At 33.9% G+C, this 23,123-nt stretch overlaps 1 protein-coding gene across 1 annotated transcript in view; it reads right to left on the bottom strand.

Annotated features, from left to right (window-relative positions):
- The window catches only part of COL12A1 (collagen type XII alpha 1 chain), a 140,770-nt gene that overhangs the window by 107,259 nt on the left and 10,388 nt on the right, over positions 1 to 23,123 (bottom strand). The window contains exons 2-11 of the mRNA XM_044675365.1: positions 20,106 to 20,222; positions 17,547 to 17,690; positions 15,494 to 15,553; positions 12,623 to 12,886; positions 11,834 to 11,998; positions 10,853 to 11,026; positions 6,444 to 6,734; positions 5,339 to 5,941; positions 3,837 to 4,109; positions 920 to 1,192 (exon numbers count right to left, since the gene is read on the bottom strand). Coding sequence (XP_044531300.1) covers positions 920 to 1,192; positions 3,837 to 4,109; positions 5,339 to 5,941; positions 6,444 to 6,734; positions 10,853 to 11,026; positions 11,834 to 11,998; positions 12,623 to 12,886; positions 15,494 to 15,553; positions 17,547 to 17,690; positions 20,106 to 20,222 — 2,364 coding nt within the window. The remainder of the gene's footprint in view (positions 1 to 919; positions 1,193 to 3,836; positions 4,110 to 5,338; positions 5,942 to 6,443; positions 6,735 to 10,852; positions 11,027 to 11,833; positions 11,999 to 12,622; positions 12,887 to 15,493; positions 15,554 to 17,546; positions 17,691 to 20,105; positions 20,223 to 23,123) is intronic.

Raw genomic sequence — 23,123 nt, forward strand, 5'->3', positions numbered from 1 at the left:
GTAGAAATTCAACACTTTGGCACCCCCTAGAAGGACACAAAAGCATCCGAGGCAATTTCACTCCAGAAAAAGGAAGAATAAAAAAAAAACTGGACTGATTATTGAGGTAGGACTAGTCTATGATGAGCCAGTCATCTGTGAAGCCACTACTTCATTACTGCCACTTTGGGCATCAAATTATAACCCATGTAATATCCCTATCTGAATCATAGATGTCTGTTAGGCCAGCACAGTTAACAGATTGCTAGAATTATAACCTAACAACTATTTCTCCCCCAAAGCTCCACACAGTCCTCATCCTTGTTCCTTCCTATGTACACAAAACATTAGATCTCACAACACTAGAATCCCTTCTTTAAGTAGCCTTTAAAAATAAATCTTCTTTTGAATGTACATAACCCATCAGACAGGAACTGTTTCAAGTGAGTCATACAACTTACTGTAAAAAAATAATCTTGAATAATCTTTCTTCACCACTTTCTCATGTTAAGCTACAAGAACATATGATCATAGAAATTGCTAAAGAACACCTGGACTTGGTGATTCAAGTTGAGTAAACACATGAAAGGTAAAGTTGAAAAGTGGGCCAAACAGTTTAGTTTAAAAAGGTATAATCAGGATAAATGTGTTATTTCTTTTTCTTTTTTAATGGAAATGGGGTATAAAATTGGTTGAGTGATAACCTCAACCCTTTGTTTCATTTCATACAAGCATTTTCCATTTAAATTTTTTAAACCCTTACTTTCTGTCTTACTAACAATTCTAAGACCGAAGGGCAAACGGGGTTAAGAGATGTAACCCAGGTCACACAGCTAGGAACTGTCTGAGGTCAAATTTGAACCCAGGTCCTCTTGACTCCAGGCCTGGCTCTTTATCTATTGTACCACTTAGCTGGCTTTGCCATCTGAATTTAACATACCTTCTTCAGTAGCTGCATTTCCAGTCAGTGGACTTCCAGGACCAGAAAAGTACTCAGGGATAACAGATACTTCATATTTTGTATCTGGGGTCAAGTTTTCAAGTGTCTTTCTTCTTTCATTTGCTGGAACTGTGACTTCTTGTCTTGGTCCACCAGGAATTGACCTATACACAATCCGGTATCTTAGGACTTTCCCTGGGGCTTGAGTCCAGGCAATTTTAAAGCTATCTGTGGTTTCATCTGTCACCTTTAAGTTACGAGGAGCACCTTTCACTGAAAGAAAGAAGATATTTTAAAATCTTTACTCGGGGGGAAAAAATCAGCTTATTATCAGAACTAGAACAGAGAAATCATATCATTTGCTCATTAGATAATTAAGTGAGAAGTGATAATGGGCCATAAATACTAGCTACCATGTGTGCCTGATTACAGCATTCCCCATCTCTTTTCCTCAATTCTATCATCTGTAAAACAAGCAGATTGGACTAGATAAGCTCCGAGGTCCCTTCCAGCTCAAAATGTATGTGACCTCTTTACTCCTTAACTTAAATTCTCCTGAGTGCCCATCTATTTGAAAAACATTTGATAGCAAATATAAGGTAAGGAGCACAGTCCTCTCTGCCTTTTCGGACAATTTAAAAATAAACCAGTAATAACACATGGTCACTGGGCACTTAATAAATTTTAAGTAACGGCTTGAAGCTATTTAAACATATAATATACCACTGTGTAATTGTTCCTTGGAGGAAGGGGAATTGAGACTGAAAAAACTTTTGTCATAGTTTGCACTCAGCTACTTTTTCTGATTTTGTTCTGGTAGCTGGGAGAAATTAATTATTCAGGAGGAGGGGTCAGAGAATCAAAATGTTATGTATTTGAGTGACATTTGGAGTAAGAGTGGAACTTAAATTCTAGGCTCCATTATAGCCACATAATTAAAAATGGAATTTTACCGTTTTGCTTGTTCATCTCTTATGTACAAAGAAAAGACTTTGCTTCACTAAGGCTCACTTATATGAGAAGCAATGTGGCATCATGGGGAGAGAGGCCACCTAAGAGTCAAGAAAATGGGGGTTCAAATCAAGGAAGTTATGTAACTGTGGGCAAGTCACTTAACTTCTCAGTGACTCCAGGCAACTCTCTCAGATTATAATTTACAGTGGGGTTGCCAGTATGCATCAAGGAAGAGAATTTCCATTCACCTGGAAGTTCCCTATACTTACAAAGCATCATAATTCTGAATAACAATAATAAACTGTTAGAGTATACTATGCCATACCAAACCATTCCATGCCACACATGCCATACCATATCATACCATATAAACTATACTATACTATTCTTACAAAATACTAAAATTACTACTTAGGACATGCCTTCCATTTACATGCCAAAGGAGAGAAGTCAAAGCTTTAGGTTTATCTAGGCATAAAGAGAGATCATAACCTTAGAAGAAAGCAGCATTTCATATAATTGAAGCCCATGCTCCATCTTTCATATTCCCCAAATAAAAAGTGGAAACCAAGGATATATAGCTAATTATTAATGTGAAAGATTAAAAGAAATATTTAAATCACAATCATAAAATCCTAGGCCAGGAACAGATCCAGGTTACCCAGATGCTTCCCCCCCACAATCTGGCAAAACTGTCTAAACCATATCAATGGACACAAATACATCTTATTTTAAAGCTGTTCAGAGAAAAAGATTCCACAGGTTCTGGTAGCAACTACTTCTAGCATCTAAAAACACTTATCAGCAAATTCTACTCTGCACAAACTTAATTCTTTATACTCTTGTCTTAGCCTTTCCTCTTCTATCCTTCAATGGAAATGAAGAACATCTGTTACATTCACTGTGATTCTCCATATATTTTCAAATTCCTTGGATGTCTTAGAATCATAGAATTTCCAGATTGGAAGGTACCTTAATGACCATCTGGTCTAACTTGTACTGTTCCTAGAACTAACCATTTGCCACCTCTTCTTAAGGTTAAATGAAGGTTTGATGCAACAAAATATGTCAATAGGAGACACCACAGCTTTCTTTTCCTACAGAAGACAACTCAGTACTTGGAGAAGATCCACCTTTCTTTATTTAAGGAGATATATATATATGTGTGTGTGTGTGTGTGTGTGTGTGTGTGTGTGTGTGTGTATTTATAAATATTCATATATATAAAATATATATAATATATATGCAATATATGTATAATATATATTATAATCTTCAACTAACTCCTGCAACTTTTCCTTTTCCATCTGTGCAGATAGTTATAAAATCAAGTACATCTGAACCTGGTCAGTCTTCTCATTCCCAAAGTGTGCAGAAGACTAGCTTCAAGTTCACATAGGAGGAACTAAGCTATCTAGGAATTTCCACTCCTAATTACTCTCTTCCTATTGTTCTTAACCCTACTTCATCTTAAAACTTTGGTGGCTCGAATAAAATGTAATGAAGGTCTAGAGTCTTGTGCAAATTCAAATAACATCTACACTAAGAGAGCTCAAGATGTATGCTTTGTAACATATTTGTCATTGGAGTGATTTTTTTAAAAGTTAAAGCAACTTCAAAGGTATGAAAATATTGCCATTACTGAAATATAGTGCAGAAAAATGTTTATAATGCAGCATTTCATCATTTAATTCAATAATTATTTACTATGTTGACAAAGAGATCAAAGTAAATCTGATTTTATGGTTGTTTTTTTTATTTTTCCCTCTCCTAACTATGAAACATATATTCATATATTTTTAAGATACTGAAACTTCAATATTGCTAAGGCTCACAGAAAGTGATTGCACATACAAAATTCTGGAAGAGATAGCAGATGATTTCTTGACTACATACCTGCATGGTAAAACAAGACCATAAACTGTATTTTAAAAAAAAAAAAAAAAGCAAAACTACAATATACCTTCCAAAGTTGTTTCTTCTCCAGTTAAGGGATCACTGAAACCATCTTCATACTCTGCTGTCACATTGACTAAGTACAAGGTTTCTGGCTTTAAGTGATCCAGAACAACACTAGTACTGGAAGCAGGCTCTACAACAGTGTGCTCTTCACCATCAGGAGCTTCCTTGTATGTGATATGATAGGTAAAAACATGATCTCCAGCTGGAGACCAGTTGACTTTGAAACTATATGAAGTCTCATCAGAAAAGTTCAGGTTCCTTGGTGGTACATAAGCTATATGGAAAAGAAAGAACAGAAGAAACTATTTTCAATGAACAGAACCTGAAAAAATACAGATGTATTGGATTGCCCAAAATTTTCCATATTTCTTAAGTATCCTGGGTACAACTGAGAGAGGGAGGGATAGAGAGGATGGGGAAGAGAGTGAGAGAGAACAACATGACAAAACAAGGTGATATATATTAAATGCCATGGAAATTTTCAAAAAAAAATAATCACAGTCAGCTGTCGTGATCATAGAAGACATGGTGGAGAAGGAAGGGCTTTGAGTTGCCTCTTGAAAGATATGTAAAATTTGAAAAGGTAGAGGAAAAAGAGGAAAAGAATTCAACGTGAAAGAAACTGTATGATCAAGGTGCAGAAACAAAAATGCAAAGGAAACAAGCAATAAGAAGATCAGAAAGGAGAGTCCATTAGAGAATGATAGAAGATAAAACTAGAAAGGTTGGCTGGGACCAGATTGTTGGATGCAATATTGAAGAGTCTAAAATTAATTTAGAAGACAAAAGGATACCAATGAGGGGTTCTAACAGGAAAAGTTACAAGAGACTTTGGCTAAAAGCAACAAAATATTTAGATGAACCTGGCCTTGACATAATGAAATTATTGTTCTAGCAAGATTAATATGGACTCAAATCCCATCAGGGATGGTCATGGCCTTAAGTAATCAATAAGTAAACAATCTTAACATTGGAGTTTTAGTATTGGAAGGAACCTTAGAGGCCAAGAAACCCATCCTCATTTAAATCTGAGGAATTGAGGCTGATCAAGTTTAAGTGATTTTCCCATAGTGTTTGTCTTGGGCAGGATGTGAATTTAGGTCTTCCTTCCTCTAGGCCTAAAATCCTATGCACTGCAACACCTAGCTACCTTATTATGTGACTTGCCTAATGTCTTGCAGGCAGTGAATGACAAGGCTAGGGCTTAAAACTCAGGTCCTCTTATTCAAAAGTTTATGATTTGTCAACTACATTTTCTCTAGGAATACCAAAGTGTCTCTCTTAGTTAGAGAAATTTCTAATAGATAAAAATTCCATATTCATACGGGAATCAGAAATCAGAGTTAAATGATGGAATCATTCTATATACTTTTCAAAATGTAAAGAAGTCTCTTTCTCTTCTGAGCTAAAGAAGCGCAAAATACTATATAACTTTGATTGTATGGAAACACCAAAAGAACTATACATGAACAACATGTTTTCTATATCACAAGAATGGCTTACATTTCTTCTTTATAACTTTCAATTCTTGTTCAATTCTAAGGCAGATAGACTGAGTGAGTTCAAATGATATTCTTTGGAAAGCATCAAAATCTTCCACTGTGAACACATGAGTTTCAGGAGGGGGAGAGGCAATAGCTTCCAATTCAGAACGAACTGCATCCTTGACACCAACTGCAAAGATTTCAACATCCGAATTCCTCAGTTTTATAGCAGGGTCTCTAAAGGCATCTGATGATTTGCCATCAGTAATAAGAATCATGACCTTTGGTACATTGCTCCGTGATCCTTTGCTAGCCACAAATATTTTCTCTCTCACATAGGTCATGGCTTTGCCCGTATTTGTGGATCCACCTCGGTAGGGGAATGTGTTAATAGCCTCAATGATGTCTTCAACTCTGGTAAATTTTTTCAAAGTAAACTCAGTATGGGGGTCCCGGCTGTATTGCACAAGGCTGATCTGTACTCTGTTGGGTGAAATCTCAAAGCTTTTCACAAGAACCTCCAAAAATGCTCTAACTTTAACAAAATTGGCAATTCCAATGCTGTAAGAGCCGTCAACCAAAAACACAATATCGGCTTTTATATCTACACCGCGGGAGCATTCTGCAAAGAGAAAATAAATTCCAATTAAAGTTCGGTAATTTAATCTACAATGATTCTCTTCTACTAGTTACCAAAATGGTTCTAAAAATCTATTCCTCTTTTACTAGGTAAAACCAACTCGTGGGTGACTACAACTAACGTAAAGGGGAAAAAAAACAAAAGCAATAATTACGCTTAGCTTTGAGGAATAAAAGAGAAAATGCACCTAATTTCTTTGCAGAGGTAAATAATTATGGGTTTAGAACATTGCATAGACTGTCAAATTTAGTTAATGTGTTGATTAGCTTTTATAAATTGTTTTTCTTTTTTTTCAATTCTTTTAATAAGGGATGGCCTTCTAGGTAATAGAGGAGGGAAGCTTTTGGAAATAAAGGGTATATAAAGATAAGAAATCAATAAAACATCTCAAAAAAATTAACTTGTGGGCAATTAAGGCAAAATACTTGACTTTCATGCAGTCCAAATCAAATTACTTTCCTACAATTCAAATCAAATTACTTACCCACTTGAACTTTCATTGGCTGGGTCTTTTCCATTATTGAAATGGGTTCACTGGATGTTAGTCCTTTCATGGAATAGACACTGATCTGATATTCTGTATCTGCAGAAAGGTCTCTTACATTTAAAGAGGTAGTCTGAGGACCCACACTTAAAGCTTGCTGCTTACTTCCTGGTATCATTGGTGTGAGAAGTACTTTATAGCCTGTTATGGGACTAGGTGATGGATCCCAACTGAGCTTAACATATTTTGATGATATATCAGTGGCAATCAGATTTGAAGGAGGTTCTACAACTGAAAATTTAAGGCAAAACAAGGTTAAAAACAATAAGATATAATTATTCAAGCAAGCTTTATTATATTCTATAACAGATATTTTGACTCTGATCTTCAATAAGTATTGATTAAGCTACTACCATGTACAAGGCCTTTTGGTAGAGTTACGAATACTAAAATGAGACTTTTAGGGGGGCTTTTGGTCAAAGACTACTGGAATATTTCCTTTTTCTCAAGTAACAGGTACTCTAATAGAAGAGATAAAGCACATATACAAATAACTATTAATTAGGATATTAGTTAAAAGAGATGATCAAAGTGCTTTTGTCCATATCGAATTAGTCATTATTGCTTCAAGAAAAGTTAATGTCTAAAAATCTTCCTATCTAATTCAAAAGACCAATGCTGTTGAGAGGAATTGAATAGTAGAAAAAGAGATTTACTTTGGAAAAAAAATTAGCATGGCACAGCTAATAATATCCTAATCCTCCCAAAGCGAAGCCATCAATTTCAGGCTGTTCCATATAATATATTTTCAGTGTTCCATTAGATCTACTTTTCAGTCTTTCAAGGAATATTGTTTCTGCAGAAAGTATGTGTTCATGCCTTCCAAAGTATTTAAGAAAGCTTTTCTAGTAAACAGTGAGCTCTACAATTATATCCCATTTTTATCAGGTGACACTAATCATTTAGAATATAAAACCAGAAGCCAGGACTTATTATAATATAAAAATAAAAACAAAGGACAAAGTCATTATATTTCTCTCCAAGACTTTTAACAAGAACTTTTGAGATCATCCACACATTAAAAAAACTTCATGCCAGATTTTCAAATGAGAACTAAGTATTAAGAATACTTCACTTTTCTAAAAAGAATTACAAGACTAGAAATCACCCGTTCTTTTAAAAGGCTTTGGAAGAAAACCATATCTGTTTAAACTCGTACAGTTCTGTATATACTTACTAAAGCATAAGATGAAACTACAAATCAATAAGCATTTATTAAGCACAAGGTGTGTGCCAAGAACTGTGCTAAATACTGGGGATAGAAAGAAAGGAAAAAATAGTTCTTGTCCTCAAAAGAGTTTTTTTTCCAATGGAAGAGACAACTTATATGTAAAGAGATTCATACAAGATGCTTCCAGAGTCAGCAGAAGACAACTAAGGTAGGTAGTCCTTTTTTGCATATTAAATTAAAATATGATAAATTATTTAGTTATTGGTTTAATGACTATCATTAATGTAAAAACTAATCCTAAATACAAGGAACTCCCAAGAAAAGAACCAAATATTCAAACCTCAAATCTAATAGAAATTTATACTAGTTCTGCTCCTTTGATGGATCAGGATAGAAACACAGCCTATGTGGTTTGAACTGTAAGAACAATAGACTTTAACTATTTTAATTTTTAAAAATGTACCTTCATAAAAACAAGTTTGCCTCTTTTAATAGTATGGTAAAAAGAATATACATGGCCCCAAAAGGTCCTCAGGTTTTTTAATCTATTTATTCTGAGTTGAAATGAAATTTTCTTCCAAATATAAATAATTTCACCTCTATTAACCTCAAATTGAAAAAAAAAATGAGAGGAAATGTCCATAAAGTCAAAATGTGTTAAATAAAGTTTAAGCTCTACATATCTTTGAAAAAGTGTTGATAGTTTTTTTAACCCAGAAATTCAAACTCCATAGAATATTGTTTGTTACCTATACTAAATGGATAACAGTTAACTATTTTGTGGTATTTCAAGATAAATCCTCTGTGTTCTGCTTTTCAATCTAATCTAACCTTCAGAAGAAAAGGTAACAGTGTTTCATCCTGGCTCTGTAAGGCAAGCTACAGGAAATCTAAGAAACATTATCCACCTTCTCTTCAATTTGTCACTAAAAGGAAGTTAATACAGCAATTTATATAGTATAAGAAATGAAAAGCATGAGAAAGATTTTTTTAAAGGAGTGAGGTGCATAGCATATTATAAGACTGTGTCTTACAACTATAGTTGAGAAGCAATAGTAATAGTGTGTCAGGATGGAGCCAAAAAAAGGCAGAAAACTCTGAAAGCAAAAACTTGGAACTAAGGGAAAATTAAAAAAAAAAAAAATAGAGCTAGTGGCCTGAGGGGAAAAGAGGAAGCTGTATTCATGAGGACTGACTTTTAAGTCTCTGGGCAAACCAAGCATAAATAGTCAAATCAGGTCAATAAAGATAAAGAGGAACATGAAAGAATAAGACTTAAGGGATTAAGGAGTAGAGGAAGAAGAGAAAAGGAAGAAAGGATTGGAGAGGGAGGAAGACAGAGCAGGGATAGAAGGGGAAGAGGATGATAGGAACAAAGAGAGGTTAAGAAAGAGAAAGGGAGAGAATGTGAGAGGAGTAGACTGGAAGAGTAAGAGAAAAGATAAAAATAAGGGTAGAGAAGAAGAGAAGCGAGAGGGGAATAGACAGAGGGAATTAATAAGAGGACTGGACCGAATAATCACTAAGGTGATCCTTCTACAAAATTAGTTTTTTTTATTATTATATATAAGAGAAGGGGTTGGAAGAGTGATTAGGCAATGAAACTAAGACAAGGTTCTAAGTGGCAGTGCTAAAGCCCATAGCCAAAAGAGAGCCAGAAATTACAGATAGTAAAAGATTTGTGAGATTAATACTCATCTAGTTAAAGTGTGTTTTAGTCCCATTTGAAAGCTGAGGATGAGAAAATAACTTTTAGGGGAAATGATAAAGGCTTTGTGCACAAGACTATCAAATATTTTTACATCCTTTGAAGTCTCTCTTTCTCTTCTATGCATTGGAAGACATAAATTAAAAGGAATTTTCTAAATGAGAAAATTTCCCAGATATATGACTAAGTGAATTTTTTTTCTCTTGGACACTCTAAAATCTTCTAATATTTGAAAAAGCCTTTAGGAGGTATTAACTGGAAGTAGTTTTCTTTGAAGATCAATAAAAAAATAAAGAATGCTCATATGTCTGATTTACCTATTTGATAATATTCAACTGGGGGAAAATTGATAGTGTCCTAGAAACAACTTCAGGTCTAAATTTGAAACTATAATACTTTCGGAAAGTTGGTTAGCCTCTCTGAGCCTGAATCTCTCCATCTGTATAATGATGATAATAATGCTTATAATACCTACCTCAGAGGATTCCTGGGAGGATCAAAAGAGATAATATACATGAAATACTATGTAAATGATGGCTATTAAGAAAAGAATAAAATATTCTCTATAAGATATAGTCCAAAGGGACAGATTGAAAGATGTCATGTTATTTAAATTACTGTGTGGTTTTTTACATCTAAATATGCATTGGATTTAGTTAATTTTGGAGAGTTTTAGTGTAAAATTGAAATATTATTGCATCGACCATTGGAAAAATATAAAATTGGTGATATCCTATATTGGAAGATATATTTTAGCCAGGATGTCAACTGTTTCTATGAAAGACAGAATGGAGCAATATTTTTTGATGAACAACTGTGAATGACTTAGTTATTCTCAGCAATGCAGTGATCCAAGACAATCCCAGAGACTCATGATGAAGAATGCCATCTGCCTCTGAGAAAAAAACTGATGGAGTCTGAATGCAGATTGAAACATACTTTTTTGTTTGAGATCTCTTCCACAAAATGACTAATATGGAAAAATGTTTTACATGATTGCACATGTAAAATCTATATCAGATTGCTTGCCATTTCAGGGCAGGAAGAGGAGGAAGGAATGTTGAGAACTTGAAACTCAAATCTTTTTTAAAAATGAATGTTTAAAAATTGTTTTTACATATAAATGGGAGAAATGAAAAATTATTTCTAAAAAAAGACAATAGAATATTCAATACAGGGCTGATTTGGGAGGTAGGAAAGGGGAGAAAATGGCATCAGAAAGATCTGAATATAAGTTCTGCCTTTTAACACAAAGACACAAGGGTTTTGTGTCCTTGAAAAATTCCCTTAACCTCTTGGTGATGTAGGCAATTCTCAATAACTGTATCACAAATATGATGCCAATCTGTGTTGGTGAAGAAATTTCCAGTAGCGTGTTTAGACCCTCACCCCAACAAAACTACTCTTACAGTTTCATCCCTGTTCATATTTTTCAATTAAAATGCTTTCACAAAATTACCATCAACTCACCTTCTTCTCCACTGACCAATTCACCCAGCTGTTCATCAACCCCTGAGCACACCTGAGAAATGATTTCATTCTGAATATCTACAATTGCATCAAAGTTAGCCACATTGAAAACATGCTTGAGTGAAGGTGGGGAGGCAATTTGTCTGAGTTCTTTTGCATCTGCAGCTTTGATACCTTAAAGAAAGAAATAGAAACTAAGATAGGAGTCCATAAAAATGCAAAAAGAGTTAATTATGGTACACAGATTTGCCTAAAAATGACCCATGTTCCCATATTGTTCATATCCTAAGTAGAAAAAAAAACTATTTCAAAATAAATGTATAAGTATTCATATTAAAATGCTTTTCATAGCTCCTTTGGGACAATGACCATGGCATTCTCAGTTTCTTCCAAAGTTTATTACACAGTGATGAGCATCTAATATTTTCTGAACAAAATATTTGTTAATGGACCAAAAAACTTTCATAGTATTCCACAATATATCCAGTCAATGGCAAAAAGAATATCAATAAAGTAGGCTGAGCTTTTATCCCAACGATTCCATCATCTTTACATGCTATTTGGAAAGGTAATATTACCTCCTTCCATGACATTAGAGTGTGAATAGAATATTAGTAAAGGTAATTAATTGTGGATTTTTTCCATTGCCTCATATACAATACTTAATTGAATTGTATTCTTCAAGTATTATATATGAGGCAACAGAAAAAAATCTACAATTAATTGCCTTTACTAATATTGTTGGCCATTCAAAAGTCAAAGTCTATCATTGAAGATGAACACTAAATCTTAATTGTGGTGTGTATTGAGGAAATTATAGGGGGGAGAGTAGGCAAGTTCAATTTCTGTTTAAGACACTGCTCAAGAAAAGAAAATGCCCTCTACTCCTTGAATAGCAACCTTTCATGTAAAAATACTGAATTTTCATATATATTACACTAACATACTAACAAAATGATATTAAGGAACTCAACAGCTTACCCAAGGAAAAAACTTCAACACCAATATTCCGAAGTTCTCTTGCTGGAATTTCTACTTCATCCTGAGATTTGCCGTCCGTGATAATAATTGCCACTTTAGGGAAGCCAACCCTTGCTCCAGCTGATTCCGTAAAAGTATTCTTAATTAAATAATCAATAGCATCTCCTAAAGTGGTAAAAAAAAATACATATGATGATGCATCTGAGGAATATTCTCAGGCCAAAAGCATGATTGTGAATTTAATCCCTTTCTTGTATAAGTAAATGATCAATATTTTAGCATTTTGTATAATATCAAAGACTAAGTAACAAGGTACATCATTATCTAGTCCAACTCCTGTTCAAATCCCTTTTCCAACTTCTCCCAAAGATAATTGCCTACCTAATGCCACCAGAAGAACTCCAGATTTTAGATACTTTTTTACCGCCCAAGGCAACTCATTCCATTTTGGGGACAGTTCTAATTGTAAGGAAATGTTGTCCACATTAAACCCAAAACTGTTTCCCTATTACTTCCACTCATTTACACATACTTCTCACTCACAGGGATCAAGCAGAATGAAGCCTGATATCAGTCTTTTAAATACTTTGTTAGCTCCTATGTTTCCTTCAAGTCATCTCTTCTAAAGGTGAAAGATCCCCACTGCCACCAACCAATTCTCACAGAGCATGGTTTTGCATCCTTTCACCACTTAGGTCACTTTCTCCTGGATATTGTTCCCCCTCTCACCTCTTAAAAAAAGCCCCAGAATTTTAAAAAATTAAAATTAACATAAACTCTTAATCATACCTGTCATTGTATTGCCACCTTTGTATGGTATTTTTTTAATTGCAGCAAGAAGATCTTTCCTTTGGTAATACTGATTTAAGTTAAATTCCGTCCTGGTATCAGAGCTGTACTGAACAACACCAACTCTGGTCTTTCCTTCCCCAACATCAAAAGCAGACACAAGGGCAGCAATGAAGTCTAAGATGTATTTGAAATTGTTTCTCCCCACACTCCATGAGCCATCCACTAGGAAAACTAAATCCGTCCAGGCGCTGAGAGAACATTCTGGAATACATATAAGATTTTTTTTAATGCTTTTGTTAATCCATCTGCCAGTAGAACACTAACTCTAACACTGGTCAGTTTAAAAGGTTATTTGCTTAAATTCTTTTATATATGGAAGTAGAATGCATAAATCACATAAGGAACATATCCATATTCTGTTATATTCCCACAAAAATAGTATATAATAGAAATCCCTCAGGAATAAAGTATTTTTGACACCAGGATGAAAACTGACAAGGGAAGGGAAGGCAAGTCAAGACAAGGCAAGGGAAGGCAAGGCAAGGCAAAGGAAGGGAAGGCAAGGCAAAGGAAGGAAAGGCAAAATGAGAGAAGACAAGGGAAGGGAAGGCAAGGAAAGGAAAGTGAAGGGAAGGGAAGGGAAGGGAAAGGAAAGGAAGGTAAGAGAAAGAATTTTTTGCTTCTAGGATTTTCTAATTCAAGTTTATTTGAAATGTCAACCAATTCAATTTTCTTGACAAAATATCTTAATTTTCTCCTTTAAGTAGACAATGGACAGACCCTCTGCATCATTGTCAGGAAGCTAGAAACAAAAAGATATTAAAAGCAGTCTACCAATAAATATTCATTGAGTGCCTACTGTGACATACGTCAAATAACAGGCTACCATTTTCATTCCTTGATATCCATTTTAAAATGAATGCAAACCAAGCTTTGGTCATTTAAACAAATTAAGTTTAATATTTTCATATGTTTTGTAATAATTCTCATTTTTACAATAAAGTTAGTGGCAAAATTCAAAACCTCTTGAGAGCACAGACTGTCTTAGTTATCTTAACACCTCTTCAGTGTTTGTTAAGCACAAGGCTATGAAAAAAATAAGTACTTTATATATTTATTCAGTGTGACTAAATTACACCAAAATATTAAGGATCCCATTATCTCAAGTTTCAGTTCCCATATCCTAGATAACTTATTTTTGCTTAGAATGAATTTCTAAAATTTAATATTGTCAAAGCATCAAAGAAGGATTATTATTTTAAAAGTGTGAATAGTCAAAATTCTTTCCTTGGATTATTGTTAAAAAGCAATAACATCATCCTAAAAATCATCCCTGGTCCAAAAGCTTTCAAGGCTAACTTACAGAAAATTGGACAACAAACTTGTCAAAAATAATTCACTGAATATCAATGAAATATGCTATCATTTTTCCTTATACAATTTTGTTTAGTCTTGATGGGAATCAATGTTTGTGAGAAAGCACATATATTTCTTCAGATGCTTTTGTGCTCTTAGCCCATTGGGTTAGGGGACAGGAAATGGAGTTTATGGCTAAGAAGAGAAGGGAAAGGGTCTTGGAAAATTTCAAAGATCAAATTGATGTCTAGGTTTGAGGAGGGGTTTGTGGTGGGTTTTTTTTTCAAAAGATTTGGCAGATTGATTTAAACCTATAAGAAATACAGTGATTAATACAATGCTTTGATTTAGAATAAATATTGACTTGGGAAAAATATTACTATAGTAACTGCATCCCCTATAAACTTCACTTCAGATTAATGGGCCTCAGAACGAATGATAAACAGGGATCTGTAAAGAGAAAAATCACCAGATAAAGAAGCCTTTGTTTTTGTGGGCTTTTTATTAACATCTTAGTTCATAAATTCAACTTTTACAAGGTGACAAAATTAGAAGTCCAAGAACGCTCTCTACTTTTTAGGGGGAGTGGGAGATTTACCCAATAAGTCAGACAAAGCAGGATAAGACCCAAAGTGGCTAATGATGCCAAAGATTGAACTGAAATAAAATTGCTTTCTTTTGATAAAAAATGCACCAACTTCAGAGAAACATCTTACAAAGAGACTGGCATAAGCCAAATATGAAGCACAGAAGGGCTTTAAAACAGTAATGCTGGAAGAATCAGAAGAAGAGTTTGGTCCATGCATATATCTGGAAGGAAAGACATTTTGCTTTCATCTAAAAGGCAAAAGCTGCTCCAGTTTCTAAAGGGTAGCATCCCCATGCTGTATTTTCTTTCCTAGTCCTTGTACACTCATTTCTTGTACTTATGTATTTCTTGTATTTATGAAGAGTCTTTGTACTCTTCATAAATAGATCTTACTTTTAAGTCTACTTAAGTTTAAAAACTCTCCAGAATTTTACATGAGTTTTTCAGGTTGCCTTATCTTTGAGAAAAGAATCAGATCCATCTAAGAATTTTAGTTTTTCATGTACTGTTACCATCCAAAAGATGCATTTAATATATAATGCCAAGTACACTCTGAATTGTACAGTTGCATTTCACTGCCACTAGTAAACACAGCTTAAAATCTGTCTGCTGATATTGAAAGAACTAATGCTGATATAAGATAATTCAGTATCAAAGCAAGGCACATATAGAGGAGGGATCTTTATTATTCAAATCAGGGGTAAAAAAGGAGGAAGAGAGAGAAAAAGTAAGAACTCAAATGCAGTAATGGGTTGATTAAAGGTTCTGAAGTAATGATACCAAATTATTTCATGCTAATTGAATGTTTTAGATTATGGGAAAGATGAGTAATACTCAATGTATTAGAGGAAATGGGAAACCTCCATACAACCTTGCTTTATTATTGTCACAAAGTCAAGCAAAAGGATAAGACAACAACTCACTTTGTATCTCAGTTTGTCCAGGTTTCTTCTCCTTTGGATCTACTGGACCACCTGTTTGAACTGAAGCAGAATATACCAAGAAAAGCACAGTTAACAAAGACTTCATGTAGCTACTGGTTATGAAACATCGGAGAATAATCTATGTCTAGATAGTAAGTGGGCTAAACTTTTAAATAATAATGGTAGCTTTATCAGGCAGCCTGAATATAAATTATGAATTAACTATTCCTACATATTCATGTACATGTGTATATACATACACATGTATTTATATCCCTAATATGATGAAACAAACATGTGGACATATACAGAGTGTGCTCCAAAAGTCTTAGTGCAGTTTTAAGCTGTTAAAGCTGTTTGGGGCATCTTGTATGATATTTATTTGATCATTATAAAATTTAAGTATCTATATCCTATATGATATGTAACATATATTTATATGGAAGAGGTTGTGATTTTTTTCGGCATAGGAAATTTCTTATGTGGATGCTACCTCCTACTGAGGTCAATAGACAATTCGCTCTCTCTGCAACTTCAAGTCTTAAAAGAGTTTTCTGGAACACTGAGAGATTAACTTGCCCCAGATTCCACGGATGACAAAGTGTGAAATTGAACCCTTTCTGACTCCAAGGCCAATTCTCTCTGCATTGCATTGTTGTTATTATTATTATTCAGTTGTGTCCAACTTCTTGTGGCCCCATTGACCATAGTGATCAATAGATTTTCTTGACAAAAATATTGGGGTGGTTTGTCGTATCCTTTTCCAGTGGGTTAAGGCAAACAGGGGTAAGTGGCCTGCCAAAGATCACATGGCTAGGGTCTTAGGCTCATTTGAACTCAGGTCTTCCTGATTCCCAGCCTAGCACTCTATCCACTCTGCTATCTAACTACCTGGGTATACCGTACACTAGAGATAAAATTCAGGGCCCCTTGCCAGCACAAAACTCCTGAATGTGGAACAAGATTAAAGTGTAATTGGGAAATGTTTAACAAGATAAATCAAAATGTAATACAACATATATAATGTTAATTTGTAGTTTTCTAAGTCAATATGTGACTGTAAGGATCCTTTTGGAGTTTGATACCACAATACTATACTACCTAACCAAGCAGTCTAGAGCATGGAGAGACCAAGACAGTCCAAAATTACCCAGGTTTTTTACTTACCATATTGGATTTTATAGAATATTATCCAAGACTTTTAAAGACTCAACATAACACTGGAAGCACATGTACTTCCATTCAACATTTAAAGCTTATAGAAGGCATCCAAAGCTCAGTTTGTTAAGTATCAGTTCCTCGTGGGATTCTAGACTAAATGGGGAATTACAAAGACAATAGACAGCAGGCCATGGTCATACAAGGAAATCAGCCCTTGTGGGTTGCTTCCTTTTAGAGTCCTCATATAAGCTTCCCAAATATATTCTGAATTGTACAGATACTGGAGAATTTTAATAAAGGAGGCCCTTTCTAAAATTTCTACTCAGGAACCCAGAACTTCTAACTCTGCTACTGATTAAAAATATATAGTCTATTTCTTTATTCATTCTATTAATTATTGTTCTCTGTTTAGGGTTATGCCTCTCTATCCTCAAAGTCCCATGTCCAAATGGCTGCCATTTTGGGGAACTTGTCCAGCCACAAACTCAAGGAAAAATACCTATCGTTTTTCTTTCTCTGTGTAATTTTGTCCAACCAGTCTGTGAAATAAACATAGTTCTCATGCTGTATATTCACTAGAAGATCCAAATTTGATTGCTAAGGGGAATTATTCTTATTGGTTACTTTTTTGTAACATGAAATTTACAACCCTAGCATATTCATAAACCTAAATTGCTATAGGTTAGTGAAAATTAGCTACTATAAAAGGTCTTCATGCTAAAAGAAAAAAATTTCTCTATTCATTAATACAGTGGGGAAAAGATAACACTGATCCCATTAATCTTTTTCACCACTGCTATTATAAGAGGAGAAACAAAAGGCCTAAATAGTTCTATCAGGAAAAAAAAGAGAAAAATACAGAAAAAAAAACAATGTTATTGCAAGTACTTACTTGTCAGTTGGCCTATAACTGGTACGCTTTCTTCAACTTCATCATATGAAGTTATTGTCACAACATACTCTATCTCAGGTATAAGATCTGACAATAAAGTTTCGGTATTACTAGCAGAAAGGGTAAATTCTTTTGTAGGCCCATCTGGAAAAAAATTCCAACATCCAAAGTATTAACAGAAAAATAAAATCCTTTGTTAAATGCAAACAAAAAATGAAAAATATTTCAGGCATCCAACATGTCTTCTGTTTGTCCTTCAAAATGAAAACTTCTAGTCAGATGAAGACATCCAATATAGTTACTTAATTTGGTATATTCATATTTAACACATAGAAACTTATGCATTACAATACAATGAAAGGTCCATTTGGAACAACATACCTTTTCTTTGTAGGAGAGGAGGAGGAAATAGAGATAGTGATGAGAGAAAGAATAAAGCATTGTAGATAGAAAATTGGACTTGGAATCAATAAGACCTGGGTTCAGTTCCCTTCTTAAACATTTACACATAACCTTTCTGTGCCTCATCTGACAAATGAGAGTTGAACAAGACAATATCCAATATCCCAAATTTATTGTCTCGTGATTTTATTAATATAAGGAGTTTGTGTGAAGAAACGCTCTCTACAAATGCAGATTAGCAATATCTACTCAACTTATATTTTTTGAGAACTGCCTAGAACATTAAGGGATTACATAAATGATTTATCCTGGATCATATAGTCATATGTCAGAGGTGGGATTCATTCCCAGGTTATCCTGCCTCTAAGGTCAGATCTCCACTATGTCATAAATCTTCTTTTGGCATTTAAAACAATTTTTAAACATTGGTATTTACAAAATAATTTTTACATTAGATATCAAATCAGATATTAATTTCAAAACTGAGTGATATAACAAAGGAAAATAAGGAAAATGAAATCCACAGGCCATATTCAGCCTTCAAAAGGCAAAATTCTTCCATAAAAAGCAATTGGTTCTCCACATCTCTAAGTGCTGATACAGAATCTCTCCTTTACATATGCTCATGAGGTCCTTGTAGTTTGTTTGGTGAAATTCAGTATAATATCAAAGTATCAAAAGTTCCATTTTTAAAGTACTTTATTGCATTATATCAACTATTTCACTTCATGTTTTCTCTAAGGAACAAAGAAAACTAAGGTGCCAAGAACCTACCATCTAGAGCCAGAAATGTCAACACGCCATGTCAACTGTTTCCAACATCCTCTGGAAACCAAAACTGCCCAATGGCAACTATGCTTAGGTATGAATGAAATGGAAAACTATATCTGCATTTTTGTGATTGGGCTTCTGAGAGGGGATGAGGAAAGAGTCTGATATGGAATGGAAGAGAAACAAAAATGACAGAAAAGATACTTCACTTCCTTTAAAGTTCATAGATCTGATAAGAAGAAATGCTTTCTAAATTCCCTCATAAAAGGTTATTTTAAGCTCTTGGCATTTCTAAGACCACAAAAATATACAAACATAGTTTATGTGATAAGTTCTTTCTGACCCCACCCTTAACTACATTCAGTCAAATCATCAACACCCCTACCAGCCAGCCAATGTCAATGGCAGCACATGTTTTTCCAATTGCATTCTTTTCTCCCAACTGCATTTTGGATATAAAAACTGAACAACTAAGAATTATTTCTGTACTTGAGTGGTACAATTAACCCAAAAGCAATTTTAAGAAAATAACCAAGAAAAAAAGGGCATTTTTTCAAAGAATCACAGTATAGCGCTCAGCATAGCCCTTGCATTGCCTCCAATCAGGGCTACACCTAAATCAACCTAAAGAGACATTTTATTCCTCTGTTTTTGTACCTTAATAGTCAGTGTCATCATTACCCAATAATGTTTCCTAGATGCTAGAGGCACAGGGTATTGCAACTCAAGTTTCTTTTTCTCTTAGCAAAACTTTAAGTTTACAAAGCTCTTTACATGTGTTGTTTCATTTCATCTCCATGACAACCCTGTGAGTTAGGTGCTATTATTATCATCATCCCTATTTTACAGATGAAAAAAACAAATGAATTTAAGGAACTTGCTCAGGGACCTATAGTTAAGCATCTGAAACAGGACTCAAACCCAGCCCTTTCTGATTCCAAGTCCAGTATTCTATCCATTGTAGCATTGTCTTTACACTTCAAATTTCATTGCTTCAGCCTTTAAACTGTTAAAAGTCTAGGTAATAATGTCCAAAAGTTTGAATATTTAAAAAGCAAATAAAGATTACTTGCACTGCTCCAATATGAGAGCACCAAAATTTAAGAAGTCCTTTTTCAATAGGGCAAGCTTTAGATAAGCTATGTTTTAAAAAAAATTAATACTACAAGGTCATTGAATGTTAGAACTCTAAATACTGAAAGAGAAATCAGAAAACCTGAGTGTTAGCTAGTTCTATTTCTACCATTCATCCTCATGTAACTTTAACCAATTTACTTAGCATTTCTGAACTTTAGTTTCTAAATCTGAAAAAAGATAATAGATGATCTCTAAAGTCCTTTTTACCCTGAGATTTTATGATCTACTTTTATTAACCATGCAACTTACCAGTTGTAGGATCCACTGTTACTCTGTAACCCACTATGGGATCAACTGGTTTTGCCCATGACATATGAACAGTATTTTCATCTATAATTTTAAAATTCAAGTCTGAAGGTGGTTCAACTGGAAAAGAAATCAGGTATTAGTTACTTTTGAATGCAAGAAAATTGAAATTTTAATGAAAATTGTGATGAGCAAAGCTTACTAAGATTGTCTTTGCATAAATTTGTTTCCAACAAATATAAATATATTTTGTTGGAAAAGAATAAAATAAAAGCTGACAAAATATGACAAAACATCAGAGAGTATACATATCACAGAAGACAGCACAGAACATGTGTTTCTTGAGTTGCTAAGTCATTCAAGAATGACCAGCAAGTTCAAGCATGATGGAAAACGTAATTGGATACATGTACAATGAAGTCACAGATAATAACCACATATGCAAACATTTCACATAACAATTAAGGGACTTTTGATACATGCTGGGTGCAATTGGAACAAGCATGCCAAATCACAACCTGCTTACAATACTAGAAGATAATTTAAAATGCTAACACAATAGTCTCCTTCCAAAGGGCATAAAGTAATTGATTATCTTTTAAAATTGCTTCTCTGCATTATGATGTTCTCATTGTTTGTGTCTCAAGAAATTTGAAACTGTGGCAGAGATAAAGGAATTAATTTTGTTAATACAGAAGAATCTTGGGAATTACCAAACATCTGTTTAGTAATGCTACATTTCACATGGAAATATGTATTTGAAATGTATAGGAATGCTCATTTCTTTGCATAGTTTGTTATTCCAAAATAAAGGATTTCCAATTTTATCATAATTTATAATCATGTCAACATTATGATACAAACATTCATAACACAAATATTCTACCAGTTTACACCAACTTTCAGTATGATTTCCAAGGTGTAAACTAACACTATTATTTTCACTTTGAAGCAGGTGTACCCCATACTAGAAGTGGCATTTTAGCTTAAAATGCCAGTATGGACCTTTACAAAACATTGGTTAATCATGAAAAGACAACATCAATGTATATTTATGGACATTTATTTACAGAATTTAAAGAAAACAGTAAAGAAGCCATCAGTGATCTGAACAAATGATTGCAAATTAAAAAAGAAAAAAAACTTGTAGGAATTGATGACAGAAATAATCAAAAAGTACAGAAAAGTACATATATCATTTTGCAGCATCATGCATGTGTCAATGAAATGTTGACTTGTTTTTAGTGTCCTACAATGAACAAAAGCCTCCATGTACAATGGTCATTAGACAAAGACGTTCCATAAATATTTTATAATGATATTCTCTCTAAAATGTTCATGCCTCATCATGCAGCATTTTACTGACTCACTGTCAGTGCATGGTAAGTATATTAAATCTGACTCTTTAAACTTGTCCTCAAAGTAAAGTGGGTTTCAGCCATACTCTCCTTCAATGCTCCAGTCTGACTGAAAACCTCACATTCCTGGTGAGTGAAATTTTGTTTTTATCTGTTTCATGGAAGATGATCATCTTTTTTAGATGTATATAGAGGTCAATTGAAATACAGTAGTAGTTTTAAGACATGTCATGTAATTTAACTGTTGTTAGGTTTTATGCAATATTAATAATGGCTTCATGAAAATAGAACGAATTAAGCAGACACTTGTTTTAATGAATTCTCACTTCCAACTCCAGGATAATATGACTTTTATATTGATTTGGATATACTAGTGCTAGAATGAATGTTATTTTTCCTACTATCCATACACAGGCAGTGAGATTAGACTATTAATCTACATGCAAAGTTTAATAATTCAACATTAAATTTATTGTAATGAAATTGCTAAAAACAAAATAGCAGGTCATCATTTAGTTCTATGTGCATGCAACAGATGTTAATAATAAAGTATACACACATTAAGAATATCATTATAAAATATTGTTCCAATAGCAATGGCTCAGGACAAATTTAATGCAAAGGCAGACACAACTGGCCTGAGCATGCTTTGAAAAAAATCAGTACATGGAAAAACAGTACCACCAACCTTGGAAGAAAATTGACCTGATGCAGCAGAGACATTAGGGTAAAAGTGCTGAAGGGCAGCAGCCCAACTTGATATCCAAATGACCGGATTCCAGATCAACTTGAAAAAAAAAATGACTGCAGGGAAAAGTCTTTAACATTTCAAAGATTTAAGATGTTCCTAAAAACTCAGATGTGGTAGTCCGCAATTAAAAGTCTGAGACAAGAATGATGGACACAATGAATCCAGTTTTCTGCCAAAAACTTTTTATGAATTAATAATCATCTAGATTTGACATTGGTTAGATATTGTCATCATCATCTTATGTTTCAGGTTTAAAAAATTGCTGGTGTTGGCATGTGAGCATGACAAGTCAACTTGAGAAAGAATAAAAGTTTTCACTTTACATTATGAAACTCTCTAGTAATATACCATAAGAACATAAGAATATAATTGCTAACCTTTCATCTTCTCTAAAAGAGTGATTGGGATAGAGATGCAATAGATATAGAGCACTCTGCCAGAGCAAGTTGGCATTTTTTCTGCCATTTATGGGCTTAGAGTGTTGCATAGACCACTGAAAAGATTAAGGGATTTGCCCAAGATTATGCAGGCAACCTAAGACTTTTGGTTTCCTATTCCTGTTTCCTATCTAAATACCACACTGACTTTCACAAGAAGACAGAAAAAACTTTGTCAAAGCTAGAACAATTCCAAGGAGTATTGACTATCTAATCTACAAGGCACCTTCTACTTTACAGAAAAAGATTCAGAGTTATGGACTGAAAGGGAGGACCATGGGGAAATGACAGAAATTGAATATTGGCTTAGTGATTTGAATGATAAGAATTAATGAACATAAATTCTTAAATATTTTTAAAACTACTTATTCTACTATCGAACACATTCTGACATAAAATTAACAGAAGACTCTATACATTAATTATCTATAGTACCTGAGATTTCTTGTATATGTGTCCATATAATGTGAATTCA

Source organism: Gracilinanus agilis, chromosome 4 (assembly GCF_016433145.1).
Source record: "Gracilinanus agilis isolate LMUSP501 chromosome 4, AgileGrace, whole genome shotgun sequence".
In the NCBI taxonomy this organism is placed as follows: Eukaryota; Metazoa; Chordata; class Mammalia; order Didelphimorphia; family Didelphidae; genus Gracilinanus; species Gracilinanus agilis.